The following is a 27,906-nucleotide window of genomic DNA, read 5'->3' as shown; positions in this document are numbered from 1 at the left end:
CACTTCTCTCCTTTATGATAGTATAGATATCTAATTCTTCTGGTTCCGACTTTGTTTGCTTATTCCCCATTTTCTTATCCTGAGCTTTCTTGCCCTAGGTGGCGTTTGGGTATGAGAATACCTCGTTACCTTCTTCCTAAGGAGCTAGGATGTCTTTTTCTTGCCCTAGGTGGCGTTTGGGTATGAGAATACCTCGTTACCTTCTTCCTAAGGAGCTAGGATGTTTAAACTGTGTTGATGTAAGAAAATCCTGATTCCTACACCTATAGCAAACAACACAAATGCAACCAGACAGAAAAAGAAAAAGAACATACAACATATCTTGTCCCAGGCTAATTTATCTGTCCTGGGCTTATACTATCACATACAACGTATTCTTGTCCCAGGCTAATTTATCTGTCCTGGGCTCATACTATCATACACTTATCCGTCACCAGGTTTTTGTCAAAGACAGGATCAGAGATTGAACATAGGCGCGGAGGTCTCCCCGAAAGGACGCAACCACGTTGCCCAGTGGGACAGTCACTTCTTCTGTTTCAACCCCCTGGGCGGCTTATAGGGCTATTCCCAACTTCCACACACCTTCTATTCACATTCACTCTCATTCAATGCCGTACTCCGTGAGGTGATCAATTCCTAAATAGTTCAAGAACCCGAGCTATAGGTATCCTCCTCTACTAGAACTACCCGCTAAAGAACACGACACAGAAAATCTTACGGACAGTGCAGGGCAGATATAAGAGATCTAACAGTGTCTCTTACCTGGCCAGGTTTTTGTTCATCTGCCGTCCATTATCCCAGATTCTCTTTTCGTTCGTATTCTGCCGGTGTTCTTGAAGGAATACACAGACCTCGGGTCCCTGTTCGGGCGCCAGGAAATGTCGGGATCACACTCAGTCGGAGCAGCCTTTGGAAGTGGGGAATCACCAGAAATAATACACAAGACACGTCTTGTATAGTGTATCACTGGGAAGTCTCTGAAGCACGCCTGCCTTCAAGGTGCTATCCCTTCTTTATATAGTTGTTTCAGTAGGTTTAGTGGTTATACAAGTTTTGCATGTTTAAACAAAGAGACAAAACAGGAAAGAAAGAAAAGAAAAGAAAACAGTTTCGTGGGCGGCAGTTTCACAACAAACAGTACAAAGGCAATTCCACAGACAAGAAAAACAGGATTTCATACTATAGCTAAAACGTCCTTGAATGGACAGGTCAATATTTATCACAAATTCTTTTTTTTTATTTTTGTTCATTGAGGTAATCATTTTTGTTCTGCTCTTCACACCGCCCTCAGTAATACTCCATGTGCCCGTCCTCAGTAATACTCCATATATCCACCCTCAGTAATACTCCGTGTACCCGCCCTCAGTAATACTCCATATACCCACCCTCAGTAATACTCCGTGTACCCACCCTCAGTAATACTCCATATACCCGCCCTCAGTAATACTCCATGTACCCGCCCTCAGTAATACTCCATATACCCACCCTCAGTAATACTCCATATACCCGCCCTCAGTAATACTCCATGTACCCGCCCTCAGTAATACTCCATATACCCGCCCTCAGTAATACTCCATGTACCCACCCTCAGTAATACTCCATGTACCCGCCCTCAGTAATACTCCAGGTACCCGCCCTCAGTAATACTCCATATACCCGCCCTCAGTAATACTCCATATACCCGCCCTCAGTAATACTCCATGTACCCGCCCTCAGTAATACTCCAGGTACCCGCCCTCAGTAATACTCCGTGTACCCGCCCTCAGTAATACTCCATGTACCCGCCCTCAGTAATACTCCATGTACCCGCCTTCAGTAATACTCCATGTACCCGCCCTCAGTAATACTCCATGTACCCGCCCTCAGTAATACTCCATGTAATACTCCATGATGAGAGCATTATACTGCCTCTGTACAAATCCCTAGTTAGACCGCACATGGAGTACTGTGTCCAGTTTTGGGCACCGGTGCTCAGGAAGGATATAATGGAACTAGAGAGAGTACAAAGGAGGGCAACAAAATTAATAAAGGGGATGGGAGAACTACAATACCCAGATAGATTAGGGAAATTAGGATTATTTAGTCTAGAAAAAAGACGACTGAGGGGCGATCTAATAACCATGTTTAAGTATATAAGGGGACAATACAAATATCTCGCTGAGGATCTGTTTATACCAAGGAAGGTGACGGGCACAGGGGGGCATTCTTTGCGTCTGGAGGAGAGAAGGTTTTTCCACCAACATAAAAGAGGATTCTTTACTGTTAGGGCAGTGAGAATCTGGAATTGCTTGCCTGAGGAGGTGGTGATGGCGAACTCAGTCGAGGGGTTCAAGAGAGGCCTGGATGTCTTCCTGGAGCAGAACAATATTGTATCATACAATTATTAGGTTCTGTAGAAGGACATAGATCTGGGGATTTATTATGATGGAATATAGGCTGAACTGGATGGACAAATGTCTTTTTTCGGCCTTACTAACTATGTTACTATGTTACCCGCCCTCAGTAATACTCCATGTACCCGCCCTCAGTAATACTCCATGTACCCGCCCTCAGCAATGCTCCATGTACCCTCCCCTCTGAATAATTCTCCATGTACCCGCCCTCAGTAATACTCCATGTACCCGCCCTCAGTAATACTCCATGTACCCGCCCTCAGTAATACTCCATATACCCGCCCTCAGTAATACTCCAGGTACCCGCCCTCAGTAATACTCCATATACCCGCCCTCAGTAATACTCCATGTACCCGCCCTCAGTAATACTCCAGGTACCCGCCCTCAGTAATACTCCGTGTACCCGCCCTCAGTAATACTCCATGTACCCGCCCTCAGTAATACTCCATGTACCCGCCTTCAGTAATACTCCATGTACCCGCCCTCAGTAATACTCCATGTACCCGCCCTCAGTAATACTCCATGTACCCACCCTTAGTAATACTCCATGTACCCGCCTTCAGTAATAGTCCATATACCCACCCTCAGTAATACTCAATGTACCCACCCTCAGTAATACTCCATGTACCCGCCCTCAGTAATACTCCATGTACCCGCCCTCAGTAATACTCCATGTACCCACCCTCAGTAATACTCCATGTACCCACCCTCAGTAATACTCCATGTACCCACCCTCAGTAATACTCCAGGTACCCGCTGTAGTGCAGTGATATCCATTCTGTGCAGTGAAGAGGCATTGACCCAGCAAAGTTCAAAGCAAAATATCTCTTTAGTGTTCAACTCACATAAAGTACACAGCACACAATATCCTCTGGATCGCAGGCGGGAAACATCCTCCAGATTGCAGCCAATAAACACGCCAGTCCACCTCCGAGACCAGTTGCCGTGAGCGACTGCACCGCTGTGTACGCTGTGGGTGCCAGGCCTCTCAACTCCCTTGGCTGTTTGCCTCCGCTTTCCTGTGTTGCCTCACACAGGTGGAGCTCTGCAGAGCCTCTTGCTCTGCACACCTGCAAACACCAGACTGACCCTGACACTGAACCTGACACACCCAAACCTCTGCTTCAGGGGTCTTTACAAGCAACCTGTCGCCTTCAGCCACATGGAAAACCCGGCCAGAAAGGAAGCGGACTGCCCCACTACCATCCTGTAGTCCGTTTAAAAAATAAAAGCCCAGAGCAGGTTTCCTTAAATCTTCCTCAGACAAGCAGCTACACCTGTGACTGCAATGCACTCTCCCATGGCCTCAATACGCCTACGTGCGCATCCTGGGGGGAACACACAGCAACCCCTACATTTAACACCGGTCACTGCCTCACATCCCCACCCCTCTGTTCAAACCTGTGGGATTGAACACTTGTCACCCCACATGGGCATGTGACAGGGCATCTGCATGACTCTGTGACACCCCCGCCCGACACTGTGCTGAGAAACCAAAGTAGGAACCAGAAGCATCGGTTTATGCAAGCATCCCTCCCCTTTGCATTTCTCCTCCATACTTTTTTACCTGACGAACCACCTCTATGTTCTCGGTTGCCGACGACGCACCCACTTTCAGGTGGCCTCGACCAGGTTTATTTAGGGTTTACCAACCCCGCAGCTCATCTCGTAACCTAAGTACCTGCCTTCAGGCACTTGGTACCATTTCCTCCATACCCTTACCCGTGCCTCGGTGACTACGTCCCGCCGAAACACCGAGGTCCGCCCCAGCACCTCCGGGATTACATCCGTACCACATCGCACCCAAACCCGAGACTTCCGACGATGCTGTCTAGCGAGAGCTCTATCCATTTACCCTGACCCCGGCCACATCCTTGGCCGGTGCCAGAGGGTTCCTCAGGGGTACGTCCCTAGTCGCCTCCGCGACCACACACTCCCAGTTTTCTTTTTATACGCGCGTTGCTACGTGGGACCCTGGAACTGAACTGTCCCAAACTTACCAGGGGACATTTCCAGCTCGGGGATCAGTGGGGTCTCCTCGACCTCTCCTGCCACAACCTCTAGGGGGAACCTATTGCGGTTACACTCTGTCCCTAGGTTGGTGACCCCTATGGCAGGTATCCCTAACTTGGGATCTGTGGGTTCTATGCCCGGAACAACATTTACCTTGGGAGGGTTGACCCTGGTCTCCCACAGGGACCAGAACAGGGGCAAGTCTCTTCCCAACTCAGTCTCATTGGAATGGTCTTCACCACTCCCACCACATGTTTAATGTCCCCACATGATGTAAAAAAATTAACCTCTACAGTCGGGTACTCCCGGATTTCCCCATGGATACCCATCACCTCCACTTTCCCTTCTTTGGGGTTGTCCTCGGCAACAAGGGACTCATGGACCAAAGTCACTCTGCTCCCCGTGCTCCTCTGTTTGGTACCCGTTCACAGTATCTGGTACAGCTGGGGCTCGCTGTCGGCAGAACAGACTGGCTGGGCATACATAGACACATGGTAGGCATACCTGCAGTCCAAGGGCTCAAGTTTCAGGGTGCAGTTTATAGCCACATGTCCAGATACTCAGCAGCGCCATCACTTAATCGCTGAGGCACGACTATACCTTGGAGCCGCTTTAGGGAAAACGGGACTTTTGTCACCTTCATTTCAGGTTACCCTCTCACGGGATCAGTCCTGGTTAGCCCCAACAGTGGTTTGTGGACTTTTCTCATGCTCCTGTACACAGTCCTGAGTGGCGGTATACCACTCAATCCAACTTATCAACTGGTCCAGAGTCCCCAGGTCCCCTTTCCCCACCCAACGCTACAGGGTGGCTGGCAGAGGCCTCACCAGCCGGTCGACCACTACCCTCTCTACCATCTGGGCCAGGGTCAAAGTCTCAGGCTGGAGCCATTCCTCCACCAACTGCAATAAGACATACACCTGAGACCTGGCGGATGGAGTCTCTGCAAAGGACCACTAATACACCCTCTGATCGCCCCTTACCTTAGGGGTCTCTTCTTTACACCGCTGTTCGCCCCTCACATTAGTGGTCTCCTCTTCACTCCACTGATCACCCCTCACCTTAGGGGTCTCCTCTTTCCACCGCTGATCACCCCTCACCTTAGAGGTCACCTCTTTACACTGCTGATTGCCCCTCACCTTAGGGGTCTCCTCTATACATCGCTGATGCTCTGATTGCTGCCACTGCAACTGCAGTGCCACTTGCTGCTGCTGATGGAACTGCAGCGCCTCTTGCTGCTGCTGGCCTAGTAACGCTGCTGCTGAATGAGGGCGACCTTCTTCAAAAGCTCCTCCATTTTTCCAGCAGGCTTGAGCTGTAGTGAAGCTGGCTTGCTCACTGAGCCATATGTAGTGCAGCGGTATCCTCCCCGTGCAGTGAAGAGGCAGTGACCCAGCAAAGTTCAAAGCAAAACATCTCTTTAATGTTCAACTCACATTAAGTACACAGCACACGATATCCTCCGGATCACAGCCGGGAAACATATCCTCCAGATTGCAGCCAATAAACATGCCAGTCCACCTCTGAGACCAGCTGCCGAGGGCGACTGCACCTTTGTGTACGCTGCAGGTGCCGGCCTCTCAGCTCCCTTGGCTCTTTAGATCCGCTTGCCTGTGTTGCCTCTCACAGGTGGAGCTCTGCAGAGCCTCTTGCACTGCACTCCTGCAAACACCAGACTGACACGGAGGCCAGAATCACACTTGTGAGAAACTCACATGAATCTCGCATCTCAATACCTGGCACTGCCACCGGCACTCGGGACCGGAGCGTGCGGCTACATGTATTTCTATGCATCTTAGCGCTCCAGTCCGAGTGCCGGCGGCCGTGCTGGGTACTGAGATGCAAGACTCGTGCGAGTTTCTCACAAGTGTAATCCTGGCCTGAACCTGACATACCCAACCCTCTGCTTCAGGGGTTTTTACAAGCAGCCTATGGCCTTCAGCCACATGGAAAACCCGGCGAGGAAGGAAATGGAGTGCCCCACTACCATCCTGTAGTCCGTTTCAAAAATAAAAGCCCAGCAGGTTTCCTTAATTCTGCCCTGGACAAATAGCTTGTCCAAGACTAACACTTACTTTTACTCTGCATTGCAATCACAGCTACACCTGTTACTGCAATGCCTTCCCATGGCCTCAATACGCCTCCGTGCGCATCCTGGGGGGAACACACAGCGACCCCTGTGGTTACTGCCTCACACTGCCCTTAGTAATACTCCATGTCCCCTCCCTCAGTAATGCTCCATGTACCCGCCCTCAGTAATCCTCTGGTTGTTACTCCAGTATTGACTGCTGATGTCTTTTGTTGTCTCTTCACCCCATAAGAAGCCTAATCTGAAGCAGAAGATCGTGTTGAGCCGTTTGACCCCGGAGATGTGGACGGCAGAGCTTGATGGCGCATTGGACCGGTTTGCAGCAGACGTCACACAGGAGACCCTCTGTGTGTATTTTGACCCTCTCTCTGGCCTGCACGTTGAACCCAATATGCCGTCACAGGTGGGTGATCGCCCGCAGTCCCCTTATTTGTCACACTGTCCTGTATGACCGGATGTCTCCTTGTAATTTCTCTTCCAGAACGTAGAGCAACTAATCTACTTCATCAGGAAGGACCGGGTCGCTCTGACCCCTGAGAACCTGGATGAGACCCTGCAGTTTGGATCCATACGAGGGTCCTACATTGTAACGCTGCTCAGGCTCATGAACGGCATCTACGCCCCGTACATCTTCAGCGATAATAGCTGGCCCGAGAGCATCCGCAACAACTTCTTGGCTCATGTTCACCGCTTCCTGGCGGCACTCACAGGTAGCCCATCATTGTCATCTTCTCTACCCTCTGTGCACTATGCACCCTAGGAGAAAACTATCTGACCTGTATCTTCTCTGGCTTCTTCCTCCTCCTCCAGACACCAGGTACAAGCTGCAAGGTCACACCGTCCTCTACATCCCTATAGAGGCCATGCACCTAAAGTCTGAGGAGGCCGTGAACGACAAGGAGCTGGTCCAGAGGCTGGAAAGTGAGTGTGCAGGGCACCATTGCAGAATCCCCTGGCCCGCTGTGTCTCTGTCCGTCTGATTGTCCTTTTGTCCTCCTGGCAGCCGCTATGGTGCACTGGACTCGTCAGATCAAGGAGGTCCTGGGCGCACAGGAGGTGGTGGAGATGCGCGAGAGCTCGGGGCCTCTGGAGGAGATCGAGTTTTGGAGAGACCGATGTGCTGACCTGTCCGGGATCAGCACGCAGCTGGACAAGCCGGGGGTCAAACACATCGAGCTCATCCTCCAGTTGGCAAAGTCATCGTATATTGGACCATTTCAGAAGCTGTCTAAGCAGATCCAGGTGAGAGCCGGGGCCCCTGTCATGTGTGCACTTGATGGGTCCTCCAGAGCAGGACACTGGGTAATAAGAGGGTCCTGACCTTTGGACCCTCCATATCCTGGCCTCATCTCTGTGTCTCCACTCCCAGGAGGGCTCCATCCAAGCGCAGTCCAACCTCAGTTTCCTGACTCTTTTGAAACAACCGTTTCAAGAAATGGTGTCCCTCAAAATCAAGGAGATTCCCAATAAACTTCCTCGCCTCCTCGACCTCGTCCGCATCATCTGGGTGAACTCGCCCTACTACAACACCCGGGAACGCTTGACCTCACTTTTCCGGAAGGTAAGAACAAGAAAACAGTCATTATTTCTATGCACAGCTCAAATGTACCCCATCCATCAGCTCATGCCAGCACCGGATCGGCCGGCTGCTCCCAGGACTCCTTGTGGGGTCCGGATGTGACCTATACACTATGTACATGATCAAAATGCACTGCCCCCGTCATATATAGCACACCTTATCCCCCTCCTCGTCTTCACAGATAAGTAACGAAATAATCCGACTCTGCAGCCGTGAGATCTCGTTAGATCGGATCTTTGATGGTTTCATCACGTCAAGTCGCAAAGTGTTACAGGACTGTATAGAATGCTGCACAACATGGAAGGAGCAGTACACAAGGGCCGCACAGACTCACCACAGGTACCACAAGTGTCAGCAGGTCATTGTCCTGTACCCTGACTGTAATTATCCTGTACCCAGAGTGTCAGTGTCATTATCCTGTACCCTGGGTGTCAGTGTCATTATCCTGTACCCTGAGTGTCAGTGTCATTATCCTGTACCCCGACTGTCAGTGTCATTATCCTGTACCCCGAGTGTCAGTGTCATTATCCTGTACCCCGAGTGTCAGTGTCATTATCCTGTACCCCGAGTGTCAGTGTCATTATCCTGTACCCCGAGTGTCAGTGTCATTATCCTGTACCCCGAGTGTCAGCGTCATTATTCCGTACCCCGACTGTCAGTGTCATTATCCTGTACCCTGAGTGTCAGTGACATTATCCTGTATCCCCAGTGTCAGTATCATTATCCTGTACCCCGAGTGTCAGTGTCATTATCCTGTACCCTGTTATGACCTGGTGGTCAGGACAATAATGGACATGGTGGTTAAGAGCACACGGAATGACCTGATAGTTACTAATAATATAGGACGAGCTCTGAGACGTGGGAACTCTGCTGACCGCAATCCCTAATCCTATCACACACACTAGAAATAGCCGTGGATTGTTCCTAACGCTCCCTATGCAACCCGTCACAGCCTAAGGAACTAGCTAGCTCTAGAGATAGAAAAATAAAGCCTACCTTGCCTCAGAGAAATTCCCCAAAGGAAAAGGCAGCCCCCCACATATAATGACTGTGAGTTAAGATGAAAATTACAAACACAGAGATGAAATAGATTTAGCAAAGTGAGGCCTGACTTACTGAACAGACAGAGGATAGGAAAGGTAACTTTGCGGTCAGCAGAAAAACTACAAAGAGACCACGCAGAGGGCGCAAAAAGACCCTCCGCACCGACTCACGGTGCGGAGGCGCTCCCTCTGCGTCCCAGAGCTTCCAGCAAGCAAGACAAAAATCAAAATAGCAAGCTGGACAGAAAAATAGCAAACCAGAGAAAAACAAGCAGGAACTTAGCTTCTGCTGGGAAGACAGGTCACAAGAACGATCCAGGAGCGAACTAGACCAATACTGGAACATTGACAGGTGGCATGGAGCAATGATCTAAGTGGAGTTAAATAGAGCAGCCAGCTAACGAATTAACCTCGTCACCTGTGGAAGGAAACTCAGAAGCCGCAGCCCCACTCACAACCACCAGAGGAAGCCCATGGACAGAACAAGCCGAAGTACCATTCATGACCACAGGAGGGAGCTTGACAACAGAATTCACAACAGTACCCCCAGTGTCAGTGTCATTATCCTGTACCCCAAGTATCAGTGTCATTATCCTGCACCCCGAGTGTCAGCGTCATTATCCTGTACCCTGAGTGTCAGTGTCATTATCCTGTACCCCGAGTGTCAGTGTCATTATCCTGTACCCCGAGTGTCAGTGTTATTATTCTGTACCCCGACTGTCAGTGTCATTATCCTGTACCCCGAGTGTCAGTGACATTATCCTGTACCCAGAGTGTCAGTGTCATTATCCTGTACCTTAAGTGTCAGTGTCATCATCCTGTACCCCGACTGTCGGTGTCATTATCCTGTACCCCGACTGTCGGTGTCATTATCCTGTACCCTGAGTGTCAGTGTCATCATCCTGTACCCTGAGTGTCAGTGTCATTATCCTGTACCCCGAGTGTCAGTGTCATTATCCTGTAGCCCAAGTGTCAGTGTCATTATCCTGTACCCCAAGTGTCAGTGTCATCATCCTGTATCCCGACTGTCAGTGTCATTATCCTGTACCCTGATACTCTCTTTGTCTTCTCGCTCTCTTCTCGCACTCCTCTCTTCTCGCATTCCTTCTCACACTCCTCTCTTCTTGCACTCCTCTCTTCTTGCTCTCTTCTCACTCTCCTCTCTTCTTGCTCTCTTCTCACTCTCCTCTTTTCTCGCACTTCTTCCTCTCCTCTCTTTCTTCTTGCTCTCCTATCTCCTCTCATCTGCTCTCCTCTCATCTCCTCTTCTCGCTCTCCTCTCTTTTTGCTCTCCTACCTTCTCACACTCCTCTTTTTACTCTCCCCTCTCTTCTTCCTCTCTCTTCTCTCTCTCCTCTCTTCTCCCTCTCCTATCTTTTTGTGCTCTTCTCGCTCTTCTCTCTCTTCTCACTCTCCTCTCTTCTCGCTCTCCTTGCTCTCCTCTCCTCTGTCTTCTCGCTCTCCTCTCTTCTGTCTTCTCACTCTCCTCTCTTCTGTCTTCTCGCTCTCCTATCTCCTCGCTCTTATCTACTCTCCTTGTTCTCTTCTCGCTCTCCTCTCTTCTCGTATGCCTTTCTTCTCGCACTGCTCTTTCTCGCTCTCCTTTCTTCTCGCTCTCCTATCTTCTTGTACTTCTCTCTTCTAATACTCCTCTCTTTTCGCTCTCCTCTATTTTTGCTCTTCTCGCACTCCTCTTCTTGCACTCATCTCTTCTTACACTCCTCTCTTCTCACATTCCTCTCTCCTCGCTCTCCACTCTTCTCGCCATCCTCTCTCCTTACTCTCCTCTCTTCTGTCTTTCGCTCTCCTCTTTTCTCGCTCTCCTCTTCTCTCTTCTCGCTCTCCTCTCTTCTGTCTTCTCGCTCTCTTCTTTCTCCCCAATCTTCTCACTCATCTGTTCTCTTCTCCTCTCGTCTCGCTCTCCTCTCGTCTCGCTCTCCTATCTTCTCGCACTCCTCTTTTTACTCTCCTCTCTTTTCATTCTCCTCTCTACACGCTCTCCTCTCTTCTCGCTCTCCTCTCTTCGCCCTCTCCTCTCTTCTCCCTCTCCTCTCTTCACCCTCTCCTCTCTTCACCCTCTCCTCTCTTCTCCCTCTTCTCTCTTCTTGCTCTCCTCTCTTCTTGCACTCCTCTCTTCGCCCTCTCCTCTCTTCTCCCTCTCCTCTCTTCACGCTCTCCTCTCTTCACCCTCTCCTCTCTTCTCCCTCTTCTCTCTTCTTGCTCTCCTCTCTTCTTGCACTCCTCTCTTCGCCCTCTCCTCTCTTCTCCCTCTTCTTGTACTTCTCTCTTTTCGCATTTCTCTCTTCTTGCTCTCCTATCTTCTCTTCTATCTTCTCGTATTCCTCTCCTTTTGCACTCCTCTCTTCACGCTCTCCTATTTTCTTGCTCTCCTGTCTTCTCGTACTCCTCTCTTCTTGTTCTCCTGTCTTCTTCCCCTCCCCTCTTCTCGCACTCCTGTCTTCTCGCACTCCTCTTTTCTCGCACTTCTCTTCTCGCATTCCTCTTTTCTCTCATTCCTCTTTTCTCTCTCCTCTCTTCTTGCACTTCTCTCTTTTCGCTCTCCTCTCTTCTTGCACTCCTCTCTTCTCGCTCTCCTCTTTTCTCACACTCCTCTCTTCTTGCACCACTCTCTTCTTGCACTCCTCTTTTCTCGCACTCCTCTCTTCTCACACCCCTCTCTTCTCGCTCTCCTCTCTTCTCTCTTCTTGCTCTCTTATCTTCTCTTTCTCCTATCTTCTCGTATTCCTCTCTTTTCGCACTCCTCTCTTCACGCTCTCCTATTTTCTCACTCTCCTGTCTTCTCATACTCCTCTATTCTTGTTCTCCTGTCTTCTTCCCCTCCCCTCTTCTTGCACTCCTGTCTTCTCGCACTCCTCTTTTCTCGCACTCCTCTCTTCTTGCATTCCTTTTTTCTCTCATCCCTCTTTTCTCTCTCCTCTCTTCTTGCACCACTCTCTTCTCGCACTCCTCTTTTCTCGCTCTCCTCTCTTCCCGCTCTCCTCTCTTCTAGCTCACCTCTCATCTCGCTCTCCTCTCTTCTCGCTTCCTTCTCGTTTCGCTCTTCTCGCTTTCCTATCTTCTCATATTCATCCCTTCTCGCACTCCTCCCTTCTAGCTTTCCTATCTTCTCATATTCATCTCTTCTCACACTCCTCCCTTCTCGCACTCCTCTCTTCTCGCTCTCCTCTCTTTTCGCACTTCTAACTTCTCATATTCATCTCTTCTCGCTCTCCTCTCTTCCCGCTCTCCTATCTTCTAGCTCACATCTCTTCTTGCTCTCCTCTCATCTCGCTCTCCTCTCTTCTCGCTTCCTTCTCTTTTTGCTCTTCTCGCTTTCCTATCTTCTCATATTCATTTCTTCTCACACTCCTCCCTTCTCGCTCTCCTCTCTTCTCGCACTTCTAACTTCTCATATTCATCTCTTCTCACACTCCTCCCTTCTCGCTCTCCTCTCTTCTCGCACTTCTAACTTCTCATATTCATCTCTTCTCACACTCCTCCCTTCTCGCTCTCCTCTCTTCTCGCTCTCCTCCCTTCTCGCACTCCTCCCTTCTCGCTCTCCTCTCTTTTCGCACTTCTAACTTCTCATATTCATCCCTTCTCGCTCTCCTCTCTTCTCGTACTCCTCCCTTCTCGCTCTCCTCTCTTCTCTCTCATACGCTATATTTTCTGTCTGTTTTTCTTGTGTTCTGTTCTGCTTGTTATGTCTTGTGCCCACCTGATCAGGGGTTTATTGTGTGCAGCCCTGCTGGCGCCCGCTGTATGCCTGCTAAGCCACTTTATTATGTATTTAATACACAGAATGAGCAGCGCAGTAACCATCATTGTTCTGCATCGATCGCAGCCACTCACTGCCAGATTATTCATTCCACAGGTTTTCCAAAGTCGGATGGGTCCTGGACCTAACAAGCATCTTTGCTCAAGTGGACGCCTTCATTCAACGCTGCAGAGATCTCCTGGAGGTAGAGGCAATGTATATTACATAGACAGAAGGGAGCGTAGGCTCCTCCCCCTTCAGGGTGATACAGATAGGAGGAGCTATGAGTCTCCTCCTCCTGTAGGGTGATACAAATAGAAAGAGCTATGAATCTCCTCCCCTGCAGGATTATAGAGATAGGAGGAGCTAGTAGTGTTCTACTCCTGTAGGGTGATATATAGGAGAAGTTATGAGTTTCCTCCCCCTTGCAGGGTGATAGATAGGAGGAGCTATGTGTCTCCTCCCCCTTCAGGGTGATGAGTAGGAGGGGCTATTAGTCTCCTCCCCTGCAGGGTGATAGATAGGAGGAGCTATGTGTTTCCTCCCCCTACATGGTGATAGGAGGAGCTGTAAGTCTCCTCCCCCTGCAAGGTGATACAGATAGGAGGAGCTATTAGTCTCCTCCCCTTGCTGGGTGATACAGATAGGAGAAGCTATGAGTCTCCTCCCCCGCAGGGTGATAAAGATAGGAGGAGCTATGAGTCTCCTCCCCCGCAGGGTGATAAAGATAGGAGTTCTGAGTCTCCGCCTCCTGCAGGGTGATACAGATAGGAGGAGCTATGAGTCTCCTCCCCCTACAGGGTGAAACAGCAGAAGCTGTGAGTCTCCTCCCCCTGCAGGATAATTCAGATAGGAGGAGCTATGAGTCTCCTCCTCCTGCAGGGTGATACAGATAGGAGGAGCTATGAGTCTCTTCCCCCTGTAGGGAGTCACAGGGTGGCACAGGATGAGTCCATTTGTGGCGCAGGGTGGCACAGGTGCAGGTTGGCACAGGGTAGGTACAGGGTGGCTCAGGCTAGGTGTAGGGTGGCACAGGTCAGCTACAGGGTGTCATAGGCTGAGTACAGGATGAGAACAGGGTGGCACAGATGGTTTGCTGGTTGGAACAGATGTGCAGGGTGGCACAGGTCGGGTACAGGGTGGCATAGGCAGGGTAAAGGCGGTAACAGGGTAGCAAAATATGGGTACAGGGTGGTATAGGTGGGGTGCAGGATGGCACAGGTAGGGTACAGGGTGGCACAGGTTGGCTGCTTGGTGGTACAGGCTGGGTGTAGGGTGGCACATAATGTGTTCATTGTGGCACAGAGTGGCACAGGTTGGGTGCAGGTTGTCACAGGCTAGGTGCGGGGTGGCACAGGTCAGCTGCAGAGTAGCACAGGTCAGCTACAGGGTGGCACAGGCTGGGTTCAGAGAGTCATAGGCTGGATACAGGAATGTGCAAGGTGGCACAGGTGGCCTGCTGGTTGGCACAGGCTGGGTGCAGGGTGGCACAGGTTTGGTGCAGCATGGCACATGCTGGCTGCAGGGTAGCTCAGGTCAATTGCTGGGTTGCACAGGCTGGGTGCACGGAGGCACAGGTCATTTGCTGGTTGGCACAGGCTGAATGGTTAGTTGCAGGGTAGCACAGGCTGGGTGAAGGCGGGTAACAATGTGGCACAATGCAGGTACAGGTTGGCACAGGTCAATTGCAGGCTGGCACAAGATGGCACAAGCCAGGTACAGGGTGCCACAGCATGGGTCCATTATGTCGCAGGGTGACACAAGTCAGTTGCAGGGTGGCAAAAAATGGGTCCATTGTGGTGCAGGGTGGCACAGGATGGGTCCATTGTGCCGCAGTGTCACTGGTCAATTGCAGGGTGGCACAGAATGGGTCCATTGTGGCATAGGGTTACACAGGATGGGTCCATTGTGGTGCAGTGTGGCATAGATCAGTTGCAGGGTGACATAGGCTGGGTGCAGGGTGGCACACAGGCTGGATGGCACAGGCCAGGTGCAGGGAGGCACAGGTGGAGAGAAGAGTGGCACAGGCTCGGTGTAGGATGGCACAGGCCAGGTGCAGGGTGGCACAGGCCAGGGGCAGGGTGGCACAGGCCAGGTGCAGGGTGGCACAGGCCAGGGGCAGGGTGGCACAGACCGGATGGCACAGGCCAGGTGCAGGGTGGCACAGGCTGGATGGCACAGGCCAGGGGCAAGGTGGCACAGGCTGGGTGCAGGGTGGCACAGGCGTAGTGAAGAGTGGCACAGGCTGGGTGCAGGGTGGCACAGGCCGGATGGCACAGGCTGGATGGCACAGGCCAGGGGCAAGGTGGCACAGGCTGGGTGCAGGGTGGCACAGGCTGGGTGCAGGGTGGCACAGGCTGGGTGCAGGGTGGCACAGGCCGGATGGCAGAGGCTGGATGGCACAGGCCGGATGGCAGAGGCTGGGTGCATGGTGGCACAGCAGAGCCGTGAATGTCAGGCTGTAGGCCACTGTGTCCTATTGCACATCTGCTGGCAGTGATCCGTGGCGCTGAGCTTCGGTGCCTCCTGCCTCAGTCCCTTTTATAAACCCCATTCATCTGTGCTGCGGGACACTGTCATGGCCACATTCGCTTGGCATGTTACTATGGGAATACAGCGAGTGACAGACATATATGCCGGCTGCCCATCGTGTGGTGGAGGTGCAGTAACTCTTTCTGTTCCTGATCTCTGTGACAGGTGTGAGGGGTTAAATAAAGCAGAACCCCGTGTGTGCTTTCCATATTTCTGGAGATCTGTGTCTACTGATGAATTGACAGGATACCTTTATTACCTCGCTCAGTGTACTGTCTGCAGCGGTGCTGTGTACCTCCTCTGTGCTGTCTGCAGTGGTGCTTTGTACCTCCTCTGTGCTGTCTGCAGTGGTGCTTTGTACCTCCTCTGTGCTGTCTGCAGTGGTGCAGTGTATCACCTATTCTCTGTGGTCGGGGTGCTGCGGACCTCCTCTCTGTGGTCGTGATGCTGCGGACCTCCTCTCTGTGGTCGTGATGCTGCGGACCTCCTCTCTGTGGTCGGGTGCTGCGGACCTCCTCTCTGTGGTCGGGTGCTGCGGACCTCCTCTCTGTGGTGGGGGTGCTGCGGACCTCCTCTTTGTGGGCGGGTGCTGCGGACCTCCTCTCTGTGGTCGGGTGCTGCGGACCTCCTCTCTGTGGTCGGGTGCTGTGGACCTCCTCTTTGTGGGCGGGTGCTGCGGACCTCCTCTCTGTGGTCGGGTGCTGCGGACCTACTCTCTGTGGTCGGGGTGCTATGGACCACCTCTCTGATCGGGTGCTGCAGACCTCCTCTCTGTGGTCAAGGTGCTGCGGACCTCCTCTCTGTGGTCTGGGTGCTGCGGACCTCTTTTCTGTGGTCGGGGTGCTGCGGACCTCTTCTCTGTGGTCAGGGTGCTCTGAACCTCTTGCCTGTGGTCAGGGTGCTGCGGACCACTTCTCTATGGTCGGGGTGCTGCGAACTTCCTCTCTGTGGTCGGGGTGCTGTGCACCTCTTCTGCTGTCTGCAGCGGTGCTGCATACCACCTCTGTGCTGTCTTCAGTGGTGCTGTGTATCTCCTCTGTGCTGTCTGCAGTGGTGCTGTGTACCTCCTCTGCTGTCTGCAGCGGTGCAGTGTACCTCCTCTGTGTGGTCAGGGTGCTACAGACCTCCTTTCTGTGGTCAGGGTGCTGCGGACCTCCTCTCTGTGGTCAGGGTGCTACAGACCTCCTTTCTGTGGTCGAGTGCTGCGGACCTCTTCTCTGTGGTCAGGGTGCTGTGGACCTCTTCTCTGTGGTCAGGGTGCTGCGGACCTCTTCTCTGTCGTGTTTGTAGCAGTGCTGTGTACCTCCTCTGTGCTGTCTGCAGTGGTGCAGTGTACCACCTATTCTCTGTGGTCGGGGTGCTACGGACCTCCTATCTGTAGTCTGGGTGCTGTGGACCTCCTCTCTGTGGTCGGGTGCTATGGACCTCTTCTCTGTGGTCGGGTGCTGCGGACCTACTCTCTGTGGTCGGGGTGCTGTGGACCTCCTCTCTGTGGTCAGGTGCTGCGGACCTCTTCTCTGTGGTCAGGTGCTGCGGACCTACTCTCTGTGGTCAGGGTGCTGCGGACCTCTTCTCTGTGGTCAGGTGCTGCGGACCTACTCTCTGTGGTCAGGGTGCTGTGGACCTCCTCTCTGTGGTCGGGGTGCTGTGCTATGGACCTCTTCTCTGTGGTCGGGTGCTGCGGACCTACTCTCTGTGGTCGGGGTGCTGTGGACCTCCTCTCTGATCGGGTGCTGCAGACCTCCTCTCTGTGGTCAGGGTGCAGCTTCAGTGTGGTCAAGGTGCTGCGGATCTCCTCTCTGTGGTCGGGGTGCTGCGGACCTCTTTTCTGTGGTCGGGTGCTGCGGACCTCTTCTCTGTGGTCAGGGTGCTCTGAACCTCTTCTCTGTGGTCGGGGTGCTGCGGACCTCCCCTCTGTGGTCTGGGTGCTGCGGACCTCCTCTCTGTGGTCAGGGTGCAGCTTCAGTGTGGTCAAGGTGCTGCGGACCTCCTCTCTATGGTCGGGGTGCTGCGAACTTCCTCTATGTGGTCGGGGTGCTGTGGAACTCTTCTCGGTCGTGTTTGCAGCGGTGCTGTGTACCTCTTCTGTTCTGTCTGCAGTGGTGCAGTGTACCACCTATGTGTGGGCTGGGTGCTGCGGACCTCCTCTCTGTGGTCTGGGTGCTGCGGACCTCCTCTCTGTGGTCGGGGTGCTGCAGACCACTTCTCTATGGTTGTGGTGCTGCGAACTTCCTCTCTGTGGTCGGGTGCTGTGGACCTCCTCTCTGTGGTCGGGGTGATGTGGACCACTTCTCTATGGTCGGGGTGCTGCAAACTTCCTCTCTGTGGTCGGGGTGATGCGGACCTCTTCTCTATGGTCGTGGTGCTGCGAGCTTCCTCTCTGTGGTCTGGGTGCTGTGGACTTCCTCTCTGTGGTCGGGGTGATGCGGACCTCTTCTCTATGGTCAGGGTGCTCTGAACCTCTTCTCTGTGGTCGGGGTGATGCGGACTTCTTCTCTATGGTCAGGGTGCTCTGAACCTCTTCTTTATGGTCGGGGGTGCTGTGGACCTCCTCTCTGTGGTCGGGGTGCTGTGGACCTCCTCTCTGTGGTCGGGTGCTGCGGATCTCTTCTCTGTGGTCGGGTGCTGCGGACCTCCTCTCTGTGGTCGGGGTGCTGTGGACCTGCTCTCTGTGGCCGGGTGCTGCGGACCTCCTCTCTCTGGTCGGGGTGCTGTGGACCTCTTCTCTGTGGTCAGGTGCTGCGGACCTACTCTCTATGGTCAGGGTGCTGTGGACCTCCTCTCTGTGGTCGGGTGCTGTGGACCTCTTCTCTGTGGTCGGGTGCTGCGGACCTACTCTCTGTGGTCGGGGTGCTGTGGACCTCCTCTCTGATCGGGTGCTGCAGACCTCCTCTCTGTGGTCAGGGTGCAGCTTCAGTGTGGTCAAGGTGCTGCGGATCTCCTCTCTGTGGTCGGGGTGCTGCGGACCTCTTTTCTGTGGTCGGGTGCTGCGGACCTCTTCTCTGTGGTCTGGGTGCTGCGGACCTCCTCTCTGTGGTCGGGGTGCTGCGGACCACTTCTCTATGGTCGGGGTGCTGTGAACTTCCTCTCTGTGATCGGGGTGCTGTGGACCTCCTCTCTGTGGTCGGGGTGCTGTGGACCTCCTCTCTGTGGTCTGGGTGCTGTGGACCTCCTCTCTGTGGTCGGGGTGCTGTGGACCTCCTCTCTGTGGTCGGGGTGATGCGGACCTCTTCTCTATGGTCATTGTGCTCTGAACCTCTTCTCTGTGGTCTGGGTGCTGCGGACCTCCTCTCTGTGGTCGGGGTGCTGCGGACCACTTCTCTATGGTCGGGGTGCTGCGAACTTCCTCTCTGTGGTCGGGGTGCTGTGGACCTCCTCTCTGTGGTCGGGGTGCTGTGGACTTCCTCTCTGTGGTCTGGGTGCTGTGGACCTCCTCTCTGTGGTCGGGGTGCTGTGGACCTCCTCTCTGTGGTCGGGTGCTGCGGACCTCCTCTCTGTGGTCAGGGTGCAATGTACCACTTCAGTGTGGTCAAGATGCTGCAGACCTCCTCTCTGTGGTCTGAGTGCTGCGGACCTCTTTTCTGTGGTCAGGTTGCTGCGGACCTATTCTCTTTGGTCATGGTGCATCAGACCACCTCTCTGTGGTCGTCGTGCTGCAGACCACCTCTCTGTGGTCGGAGTGCGGTGGACCTCTTCTCTGTGGTTGGGGTCCTGCTGTCCTCTTCTCTGTGGTTGGGTGCTGCGGACCTCCTCTCTGTGGTCGTGGTGCTGCGGACCTCCTCTCTGTGGTCGGGGTGCTGTGGACCTCCTCTGTGGTCGGGGTGCTGTGGACCTCCTCTCTGATCGGGTGCTGCAGACCTCCTCTCTGTGGTCAGGGTGCAGCTTCAGTGTGGTAAAGGTGCTGCAGACCTCCTCTCTGTGGTCTGGGTGCTGCGGACCTCTTTTCTGTGGTCGGGGTGCTGCGGACCTCTTCTCTGTGGTCAGGGTGCTCTGAACCTCTTCTCTGTGGTCGGGGTGCTGCGGACCTCCCCTCTGTGGTCTGAGTGCTGCGGACCTCTTTTCTGTGGTCGGGGTGCTGCGGACCTCTTCTCTGTGGTCAGGGTGCTCTGAACCTCTTCTCTGTGGTCAGGGTGCTGCGGACCACTTCTCTATGGTCGGGGTGCTGCGAACTTCCTCTATGTGGTCGGGGTGCTGTGGACCTCTTCTCTGTGGTCAGGGTACTGCGGAACTCTTCTCGGTCATGTTTGCAGCGGTGCTGTGTACCTCTTCTGTTCTGTCTGCAGTGGTGCAGTGTACCACCTATGTGTGGGCTGGGTGCTGCGGACCTCCTCTCTGTGGTCTGGGTGCTGCGGACCTCCTCTCTGTGGTCGGGGTGCTGCAGACCACTTCTCTATGGTTGTGGTGCCGCGAACTTCCTCTCTGTGGTCGGGTGCTGTGGACCTCCTCTCTGTGGTCGGGGTGATGTGGACCTCTTCTCTATGGTAGGGGTGCTGCGAACTTCCTCTCTGTGGTCGGCGTGATGCGGACCTCTTCTCTATGGTCTTGGTGCTGCGAGCTTCCTCTCTGTGGTCTGGGTGCTGTGGACTTCCTCTCTGTGGTCGGGGTGCTGCGGACCTCTTCTCTATGGTCAGGGTGCTCTGAACCTCTTCTCTGTGGTCGGGGTGATGCGGACTTCTTCTCTATGGTCGGGGTGCTGCGAACTTCCTCTCGGTGGTCGGGGTGATGCGGACCACTTCTCTATGGTCGGGGTGCTGCGAACTTCCTCTCTGTGGTCGGGGTGCTGCGGACCACTTCTCTATGGTCAGGGTGCTGCGAGCTCCCTCTCTGTGGTCGGGTGCTGTAGACCTCCTCTCTGTGGTCGGGGTGATGCGGACCACTTCTCTGTGGTCGGGGTGCTGCGAACTTCCTCTCTGTGGTCGGGGTGATGCAGACCACTTCTCTATGGTCGGGGTGCTGCGAACTTCCTCTATGTGGTCGGGGTGCTGTGGACCTCCTCTCTGTGGTCGGGTGCTGCGGACCTCCTCTCTGTGGTCGGGGTGCTGCGGACCTCCTCTCTGTGGTTGGGGTACTGCGGACCACTTCTCTGTGGTCGGGGTGCTGCGGACCACCTCGGTTGGGTGGGGGTGCAGTGTATTGGTTCTTACTCCTGTGTCTGCACTTACCATGGGCCGGGTCAGCTCTGATCAGTGTCTTCCCATCCTTGTGTGCCAGGTGTGCTTGTGCCAGCAGCAGTTTGGGCGCTGGGAGGACGGACAGCAGACCCCACTTCCTTGCTTTCCAGGGCAGCGCGGCCCCCAAACCACCCGCAACCTGCTGGAGATTGAGGAGACGTTTCATAAGAACTTAGCGATTCTGAAGTCGGTGAAGAAAACCATCCTGGACGTGAAGAACACGTCATGGCACGATGACTACAACCGGTAACGAACATCGTCCCGCTGCGCCCAGCCCCCTCTTGAGGACCACCCTCACTTTTGTCACCCACTACGTCATGGGACCTGTCACACTGCTCGTGATACAAGCGTGCTTCCATGCTTCACATAATTCTTCTCCACCAATGTTCACTCATCTAATCCACCAGTGCTCACCCGTCTAATCCAACAGTGCGCACCCATCTTATCCATCAGTGCGTACCCGTCTAATCCACCAGTGCGCACCCATCTTATCCATCAGTGCGCACCCGTCTAATCCACCAGTGCGCACCCATCTTATCCATCAGTGCGCACCCGTCTAATCCAACAGTGCGCACCCATCTTATCCTTCAGTGCGCACCCGTCTAATCCACCAGTGCGCACCCGTCTAATCCACCAGTGCGCACCAGTCTAATCCACCAGTGCGCACCCGTCTAATCCACCAGTGCGCACCCGTCTAATCCACCAGTGCGCACCAGTCTAATCCACCAGTGCGCACCAGTCTAATCCACCAGTGCTCACCCGTCTAATCCACCAGTGCGCACCAGTCTAATCCACCAGTGCGCACCCGTCTAATCCACCAGTGCTCACCCGTCTAATCCACCAGTGCGCACCAGTCTAATCCACCAGTGCGCACCCGTCTAATCCACCAGTGCGCACCCGTCTAATCCACCAGTGCGCACCCTTCTAATCCACCAGTGCGCACCAGTCTAATCCACCAGTGCGCACCAGTCTAATCCACCAGTGCTCACCCGTCTTATCCATCAGTGCGCACCCGTCTAATCCACCAGTGCGCACCCTTCTAATCCACCAGTGCGCACCAGTCTAATCCACCAGTGCGCACCAGTCTAATCCACCAGTGCTCACCCGTCTTATCCATCAGTGCGCACCCGTCTAATCCACCAGTGCGCACCCTTCTAATCCACCAGTGCGCACCAGTCTAATCCACCAGTGCTCACCCGTCTTATCCATCAGTGCGCACCCGTCTAATCCACCAGTGCGACCCAGTCTAATCCACCAGTGCGCACCCCTCTAATCCACCAGTGCGCACCCATCTAATCCACCAGTGCGCACCAGTCTAATCCACCAGTGCGCACCAGTCTATTCCACCAGTGCGCACCCGTCTAATCCACCAGTGCGCACCCGTTTAATCCACCAATGAACACCCATGTAATCCACCAGTGGACACCCATCTAATCCACAAGTCTGCACCTGTCTTCTCCACCAGTCCGCACCCGTCTTTTCCACCAGTCCGCACCCGTCTTCTCCACCAGTGCACATATCTCTTCTTCACCAGTCTGCACCTGTCTTTTCCACCAGTCCGCACCCGTCTTCTCCACCAGTGCACATATCTCTTCTCCAGCAGTCTGCACCTGTCTTCTCCACCAGTCCGCACCCGTCTTCTCCACCAGTGCACATATCTCTTCTCCACCAGTCTGCACCTGTCTTCTCCACCAGTCCGCACCCGTCTTCTCCACCAGTGCACATATCTCTTCTCCAGCAGTCTGCACCTGTCTTCTCCACCAGTCTGCACCTGTCTTCTCCACCAGTCCGCACCTGTTTTCTCCAGCAGTCTGCACCTGTCTTCTCCACCAGTCCGCACCCGTCTTCTCCACCAGTGCACATATCTCTTCTCCAGCAGTCTGCACCTGTCTTCTCCACCAGTCCGCACCCGTCTTCTCCACCAGTGCACATATCTCTTCTCCACCAGTCTGCACCTGTCTTCTCCACCAGTCCGCACCCGTCTTCTCCACCAGTGCACATATCTCTTCTCCACCAGTCTGCACCTGTCTTCTCCACCAGTCCGCACCCGTCTTCTCCACCAGTGCACATATCTCTTCTCCAGCAGTCTGCACCTGTCTTCTCCACCAGTCCGCACCAGTCTTCTCCACCAGTGCACATATCTCTTCTCCAGCAGTCTGCACCTGTCTTCTCCACCAGTCTGCACCTGTCTTCTCCACCAGTCTGCACCCCTCTTCTCCACCAGTCTTCACCCATCTTCTCCACCAGTCTGCACCTGTCTTCTCCACCAGTCTGCACCCCTCTTCTCCACCAGTCTTCACCCATCTTCTCCAGCAGTCTGCACCTGTCTTCTCCACCAGTCCGCACCAGTCTTCTCCACCAGTCCGCACCAGTCTTCTCCACCAGTGCACATATCTCTTCTCCAGCAGTCTGCACCTGTCTTCTCCACCAGTCCGCACCCGTCTTCTCCACCAGTGCACATATCTCTTCTCCAGCAGTCTGCACCTGTCTTCTCCACCAGTCCGCACCTGTCTTCTCCACCAGTCTGCACCTGTCTTCTCCACCAGTCTGCACCTGTCTTCTCCACCAGTCTGCACCTGTCTTCTCCACCAGTCTGCACCATCATCTCCACCAGTCTGCACCCGTCTTCTACACCAGTCTGCACCTGTCTTCTCCACCAGTCTTCACCCGCCTTCTCCACCAGTCTGTACCCCTCTTTTCCACCAGTCTGCACCCATCTTCTCCCCCAGTCCGCTCCTGTTTTCTCCCCCAGTCTGCACCTGTCTTCTCCCCCAGTCTGCACCTGTCTTCTTCACCAGTCTGCACCTGTCTTCTCCCCCAGTCCGCACCTGTCTTCTCCACCAGTCTGCCCCTGTCTTTTCCACCAGTCCTGACCAGTTACCTGCTCTGTAGATTTAGAGCGTCTGTGAAGGACCTGGAGGTAATGATGCAGAATCTCATGATGACGGCGTTTGAGACGGTGCGTGGCGTGGAGCAGGGTGTGGAGCTGCTGGACGTTTTCCACCACCTGTCAGCCCGAGAGGTGAGTGTTTGTGTGTTGTGATGCAGTGACCCATGCTGCAGCTAGGGGATGCTGTGTGGGCTCCTCAGGATAAGCATGGTGGCGTAACTGGGTTTGTGAAACAGGGTCCGGCATAATTGTAAATGGCCGGTATGTGTCGCAGAGGGAATCTGCGCTGTAAGCCAGTATTGTTTTTCTGGGACTTATAGTTCCATAAGAGTTTTGTTTGTGTAGCTTTAAAGGGAGGCTTACAGGGTTAGTTGGAGAGCTGGGCAGGTCTGACTAACCACACACACCTCCCACCTATGGGAGTGGTTACAAGTATATTATGTGACCATGGTGTGGTCACATGGTCTCCCTCTGCTTGGAAGGTCCTGTGTGTGGACCAGATTCCTGGGAAGCACATGGGAGAGAGTGTGTAAGGTCCTGGAAGGTCTATGTGTTGGAAGGTCCCAGGTGGGCACTGACTTCCTGAAGAGCACATGGTGAGGCCTTGGACTTGGAGGCCTATGTGTTGGAAGATCCTGGGAGTAGGATTTCCTGAATAGCACATCCTGTGTTGGAAGATCCTGGGAGTAGTACTTCCTGAATAGTGCATGGAGAGGCCATGTATGCAGAGTCTGTGACGGCACTGCATTGGGGGAGCTACCGCCCGTCTGAGGATCTGCACTGTCAGGTGGCCTGGTGAGCAAGGCATTTTCGGGACAGTGATCCAAGTTCGGCAGCTTCCCTGGGAGAGAGAGTACTGACAGGAGTCAGCGTGTGGAGCAGGAGCTCCTGGAAGGTAACCCAGTGTATAGGGAACTGTGTGCACTGACAGGGGGTAGGTTAATGAACCATGGTAACTGGACGGAGTAAGGTCCAGCATGTTTAGAGACTTCAAGCTAATGTCGTTTATTGGTGCTTGTTGTGTTCCATGGACATTAATGAACTGTTTGGCGTGCGGCCACCCACTGTAGCTGGACAAAGCAGTCCGGCGTGTTTAGTGACTGCGTCTTAAAGCCTTATACTATGACGTGCTGTGGAGTATGTGTTAAGCCTGTGATATATAACATGGCCTCAAGTGGTTTATGACGTGTAAATAAACCAAATAGACTGTTTATGTGAAAAACATGCCCATGTGCCTTAATCCCGTTGCTGAGCGAGTGTTCCCCAACCCGTTAGTGATTGCGGCATCACAGTGTGTATATAATGTGCGTGGGGTCAGAGTTTATATAGATAATGGATGGTTGCGATGTGACAAGCGAGGGGATATGAAGTTATTTCTGGGCCCATAACACTTTCATATAGTGGAGAAGCCCCAGCACTATGGCCGTCCATCTTCTCCACATGATATCGGCTTCTCTCCTTCTTCCAGGCCATAAAACGTACATTTGATAAGAAGACGGTCCACGTGTACGAGCTGTTCAAGAACGAGCTGGATCTGGTGAACAAGGAGCTCGGACAGAAGGTCCCGACAGTCGCCCCCCACATGTGCCGCTACGCCGGCCAGGCTCACTGGGTGCGGGCCCTGAAGAGGAGAATCGACCGGCCTATGGAGGTGAGCGCCTAGCCTTATCCATTACTATCATCTTAGTCAGCTGGTGCCTGTAGTCCGCCCCCGGTAATAAGGTACGTATGACACACATGCTCTCTCGGCTTGCTACGTCACATACTCCCCCAATGTATTTTATTGAGTTAATCATTGAAAACTTGCACTAGGCTGAGGATGACGAGGAGGTGACACAGAGGTGGCATTGATGGGCGATACAACATGGTGCGCAGATAACGTGTCACGCGTGTTGATAGATGCAGGTAGTCAGCTCACTGCTGTGTCAGATGACAAGCGTGCAGCGCCGGGAGACGTCTCAATAACACCACTGGGCTCCCCCGCCCGCTCGGCGGTGGCGTGTAGGATTAGCATACGCTGCATGTAAATGGGAATTGACAGTGACAGCGGCTTTCTCCTGAGCCCGCAGCCTGTGATGTGTTCTCTGTGTAGTCCGCTTGTAGTACACGCTGCGCACGTTCCTGGTGGTCCGCCGCCTCCTCTTTCATTCTATTACTTCCTGATGGTCCTGCGGAGAGGAGAACGGGGACGGAAAATCCATGCAAAGAAAAGATTTAAGAAGAAAGAGAGATGGGACAGGGAGGCAAAACAAAGGAAGGAGAGGGAGTGAAGACATCATTAGCATACGAGGGGGAGAAGGAAGGAAGATTTGGGCGGCTGAAGGTTTGGCAGGGAGTCGTGGACGGTTTCTTAAAGGGACCTTCAGACTATAGTGTCTGATAGAAATAAGTGGCCATGTTGAAATTCTCAAAAACACCACGGGTTGGGAGTGGCGCTATTTCTGATAACAATGGCGTGCACACGTTGTGGGTTCTCAGACGTTAAAGGCATACGTATTAGAACTGGTATATAAGGGAGCGGTGCAGAAGATGGAGACGTTGGTAAGATATTACTCCTAGTTCTTCTCGTCATAGAGCCTGGCCAATGCTTACTTTATGCCCCGAATTGGGGTGGGAGATGAGAGCATTCAGGAGTACCAGCAGCTGGCACAGAAGCTGGACGAACTGGTGAGGAAGATCTTCACTGAATGGTCCCAGTTGGCCGATAAGCAAGCAGCGAAGCGGCTGGATATCCCTCTCATGGTCCGCAGTCAGGAGAAGGTTGGCATGTTGGATGTCAACTTTGATAAGTAAGTGACCGGATGTTTTGGGGAGCCGTGTATTCGGCGACGTCCTCTAATCTTTGATGTATGACGGACAGGAACCTGCTGAAGATGTTTGTGGAGATTCATTACTGGGAGCGGCTTTTATTCGAGGTGCCACACTATGTGCTGGACATATATCAGAGGAAGGAGGACCTCAGGAACCTGCGTGAGAATGTCCTGCTGGTGGTGCGGGCCTATAACAGGTAGGATACTGCCCGGCTCTGTCCGGTACAAGCACACAGTCCTTCTCAACTCATCCACAATCACTGTCCGAATCTTCTTCAGGATTATAGCAGCGCTTTCTCCAGAGGAACGGGGGCTGTTCAGAGAGAGAATCCGCTTTTTGGACAAAAAGATCCAACCTGGTCTGAGCAAGTTACATTGGTCTTCGAAAGGAGCATCGAGCGCCTTCATCAATGATTGCCTGCTGCATGCCAGCAAGGTGAGAGAGTGACCGAGGTCCATGAAAGACAGAAGGTGAAGGAGCATTTACTTACTAGGCCGGTGTCACACTTGCAACTGCAATGCGAGAAATTCGTGCAAGTCTCTCGCCTCAATACCTGGCACTGCCGCCAGCACTCGGGCGGCTTCATGTATTTCTATGCAGCTGAACACTCCGGTCCGAACCGCCGGCGGCAGTGCCAGGTATTGAGTCGAGAGACTCGCGTGAGTTTCTTGCATTGCAGTTGCAAGTGTGACACCGGCCTTAGAAAGTGTCCCAAGGAAAGAAAATCTAGCATAAGAGAGCAGAGGAACACACTTAGTATAAAGGAGCAGTCAGAGGAGCACACCAAGTATAAGAGAGCAGTCAGAGGAGAGAACACCTAGTATACAAGAGCAGTCATAAGAGAGTGCAACTGGTGTAACAGAGTAGTCAGAGGAGAGAACACCTAGTATAAGAGAGCAGTCAGAAGAGAGCACACCTAGGGTAAGAGAGCAGTCAGTGGAGAGCACACCTAGTTTAAGAGAGCAGTCAGAGGAGAGCACACCTAATGTAAGAGAGCAGTCAGAGAGCACACTTAGTATGAGAGAGCAGTCAGAGGATAGCACACCTAGTATAAGAGAGCAGAGGAGCACACTTAGTATAAAGGAGCAGTCAGAGGAGCACACCAAGTATAAGAGAGCAGTCAGAGGAGAGAACACCTAGTATACAAGAGCAGTCATAAGAGAGTGCAACTGGTGTAACAGAGTAGTCAGAGGAGAGAACACCTAGTATAAGAGAGCAGTCAGAAGAGAGCACACCTAGGGTAAGAGAGCAGTCAGTGGAGAGCACACCTAGTGTAAGAGAGCAGTCAGAGGAGAGCACACCTAATGTAAGAGAGCAGTCAGAGGAGAGCACACTTAGTATAAGAGAGCAGTCAGAGGATAGCACACCTAGTATAAGAGAGCAGAGGAGCACACTTAGTATAAAGGAGCAGTCAGAGGAGCACACCAAGTATAAGAGAGTAGTCAGAGAAGAGAACACCTAGTATAAGAGAGCAGTCAGTGGAGAGCACACCTAGTGTAAGAGAGCAGTCAGAGGAGAGCACACCTAGTGTAAGAGAGCAGTCAGAGGAGAGCACACTTAGGATAAGAGAGCAGTCAGAGGAGCACACCTAGCGTAAGAGAGCAGTCAGTGGAGAGCACACCAAGTAT

At 53.2% G+C, this 27,906-nt stretch overlaps 1 protein-coding gene across 1 annotated transcript in view; it reads left to right on the top strand.

The window, feature by feature from the left end:
* The window catches only part of DNAH2 (dynein axonemal heavy chain 2), a 108,002-nt gene that overhangs the window by 20,189 nt on the left and 59,907 nt on the right, over positions 1 to 27,906 (top strand). The window contains exons 3-15 of the mRNA XM_069767428.1: positions 6,728 to 6,898; positions 6,977 to 7,205; positions 7,306 to 7,416; positions 7,499 to 7,737; positions 7,865 to 8,056; positions 8,256 to 8,413; positions 12,992 to 13,079; positions 20,618 to 20,823; positions 23,470 to 23,599; positions 24,936 to 25,118; positions 26,042 to 26,256; positions 26,328 to 26,474; positions 26,557 to 26,713. Of these exons, the coding sequence (XP_069623529.1) occupies positions 6,728 to 6,898; positions 6,977 to 7,205; positions 7,306 to 7,416; positions 7,499 to 7,737; positions 7,865 to 8,056; positions 8,256 to 8,413; positions 12,992 to 13,079; positions 20,618 to 20,823; positions 23,470 to 23,599; positions 24,936 to 25,118; positions 26,042 to 26,256; positions 26,328 to 26,474; positions 26,557 to 26,713 (2,226 nt within the window). The remainder of the gene's footprint in view (positions 1 to 6,727; positions 6,899 to 6,976; positions 7,206 to 7,305; positions 7,417 to 7,498; positions 7,738 to 7,864; positions 8,057 to 8,255; positions 8,414 to 12,991; positions 13,080 to 20,617; positions 20,824 to 23,469; positions 23,600 to 24,935; positions 25,119 to 26,041; positions 26,257 to 26,327; positions 26,475 to 26,556; positions 26,714 to 27,906) is intronic.

The sequence above is a fragment of the Ranitomeya imitator genome, chromosome 4, assembly GCF_032444005.1.
Source record: "Ranitomeya imitator isolate aRanImi1 chromosome 4, aRanImi1.pri, whole genome shotgun sequence".
Taxonomy (NCBI): Eukaryota; Metazoa; Chordata; class Amphibia; order Anura; family Dendrobatidae; genus Ranitomeya; species Ranitomeya imitator.
This window is presented reverse-complemented; position numbering and strand designations above follow the sequence as displayed.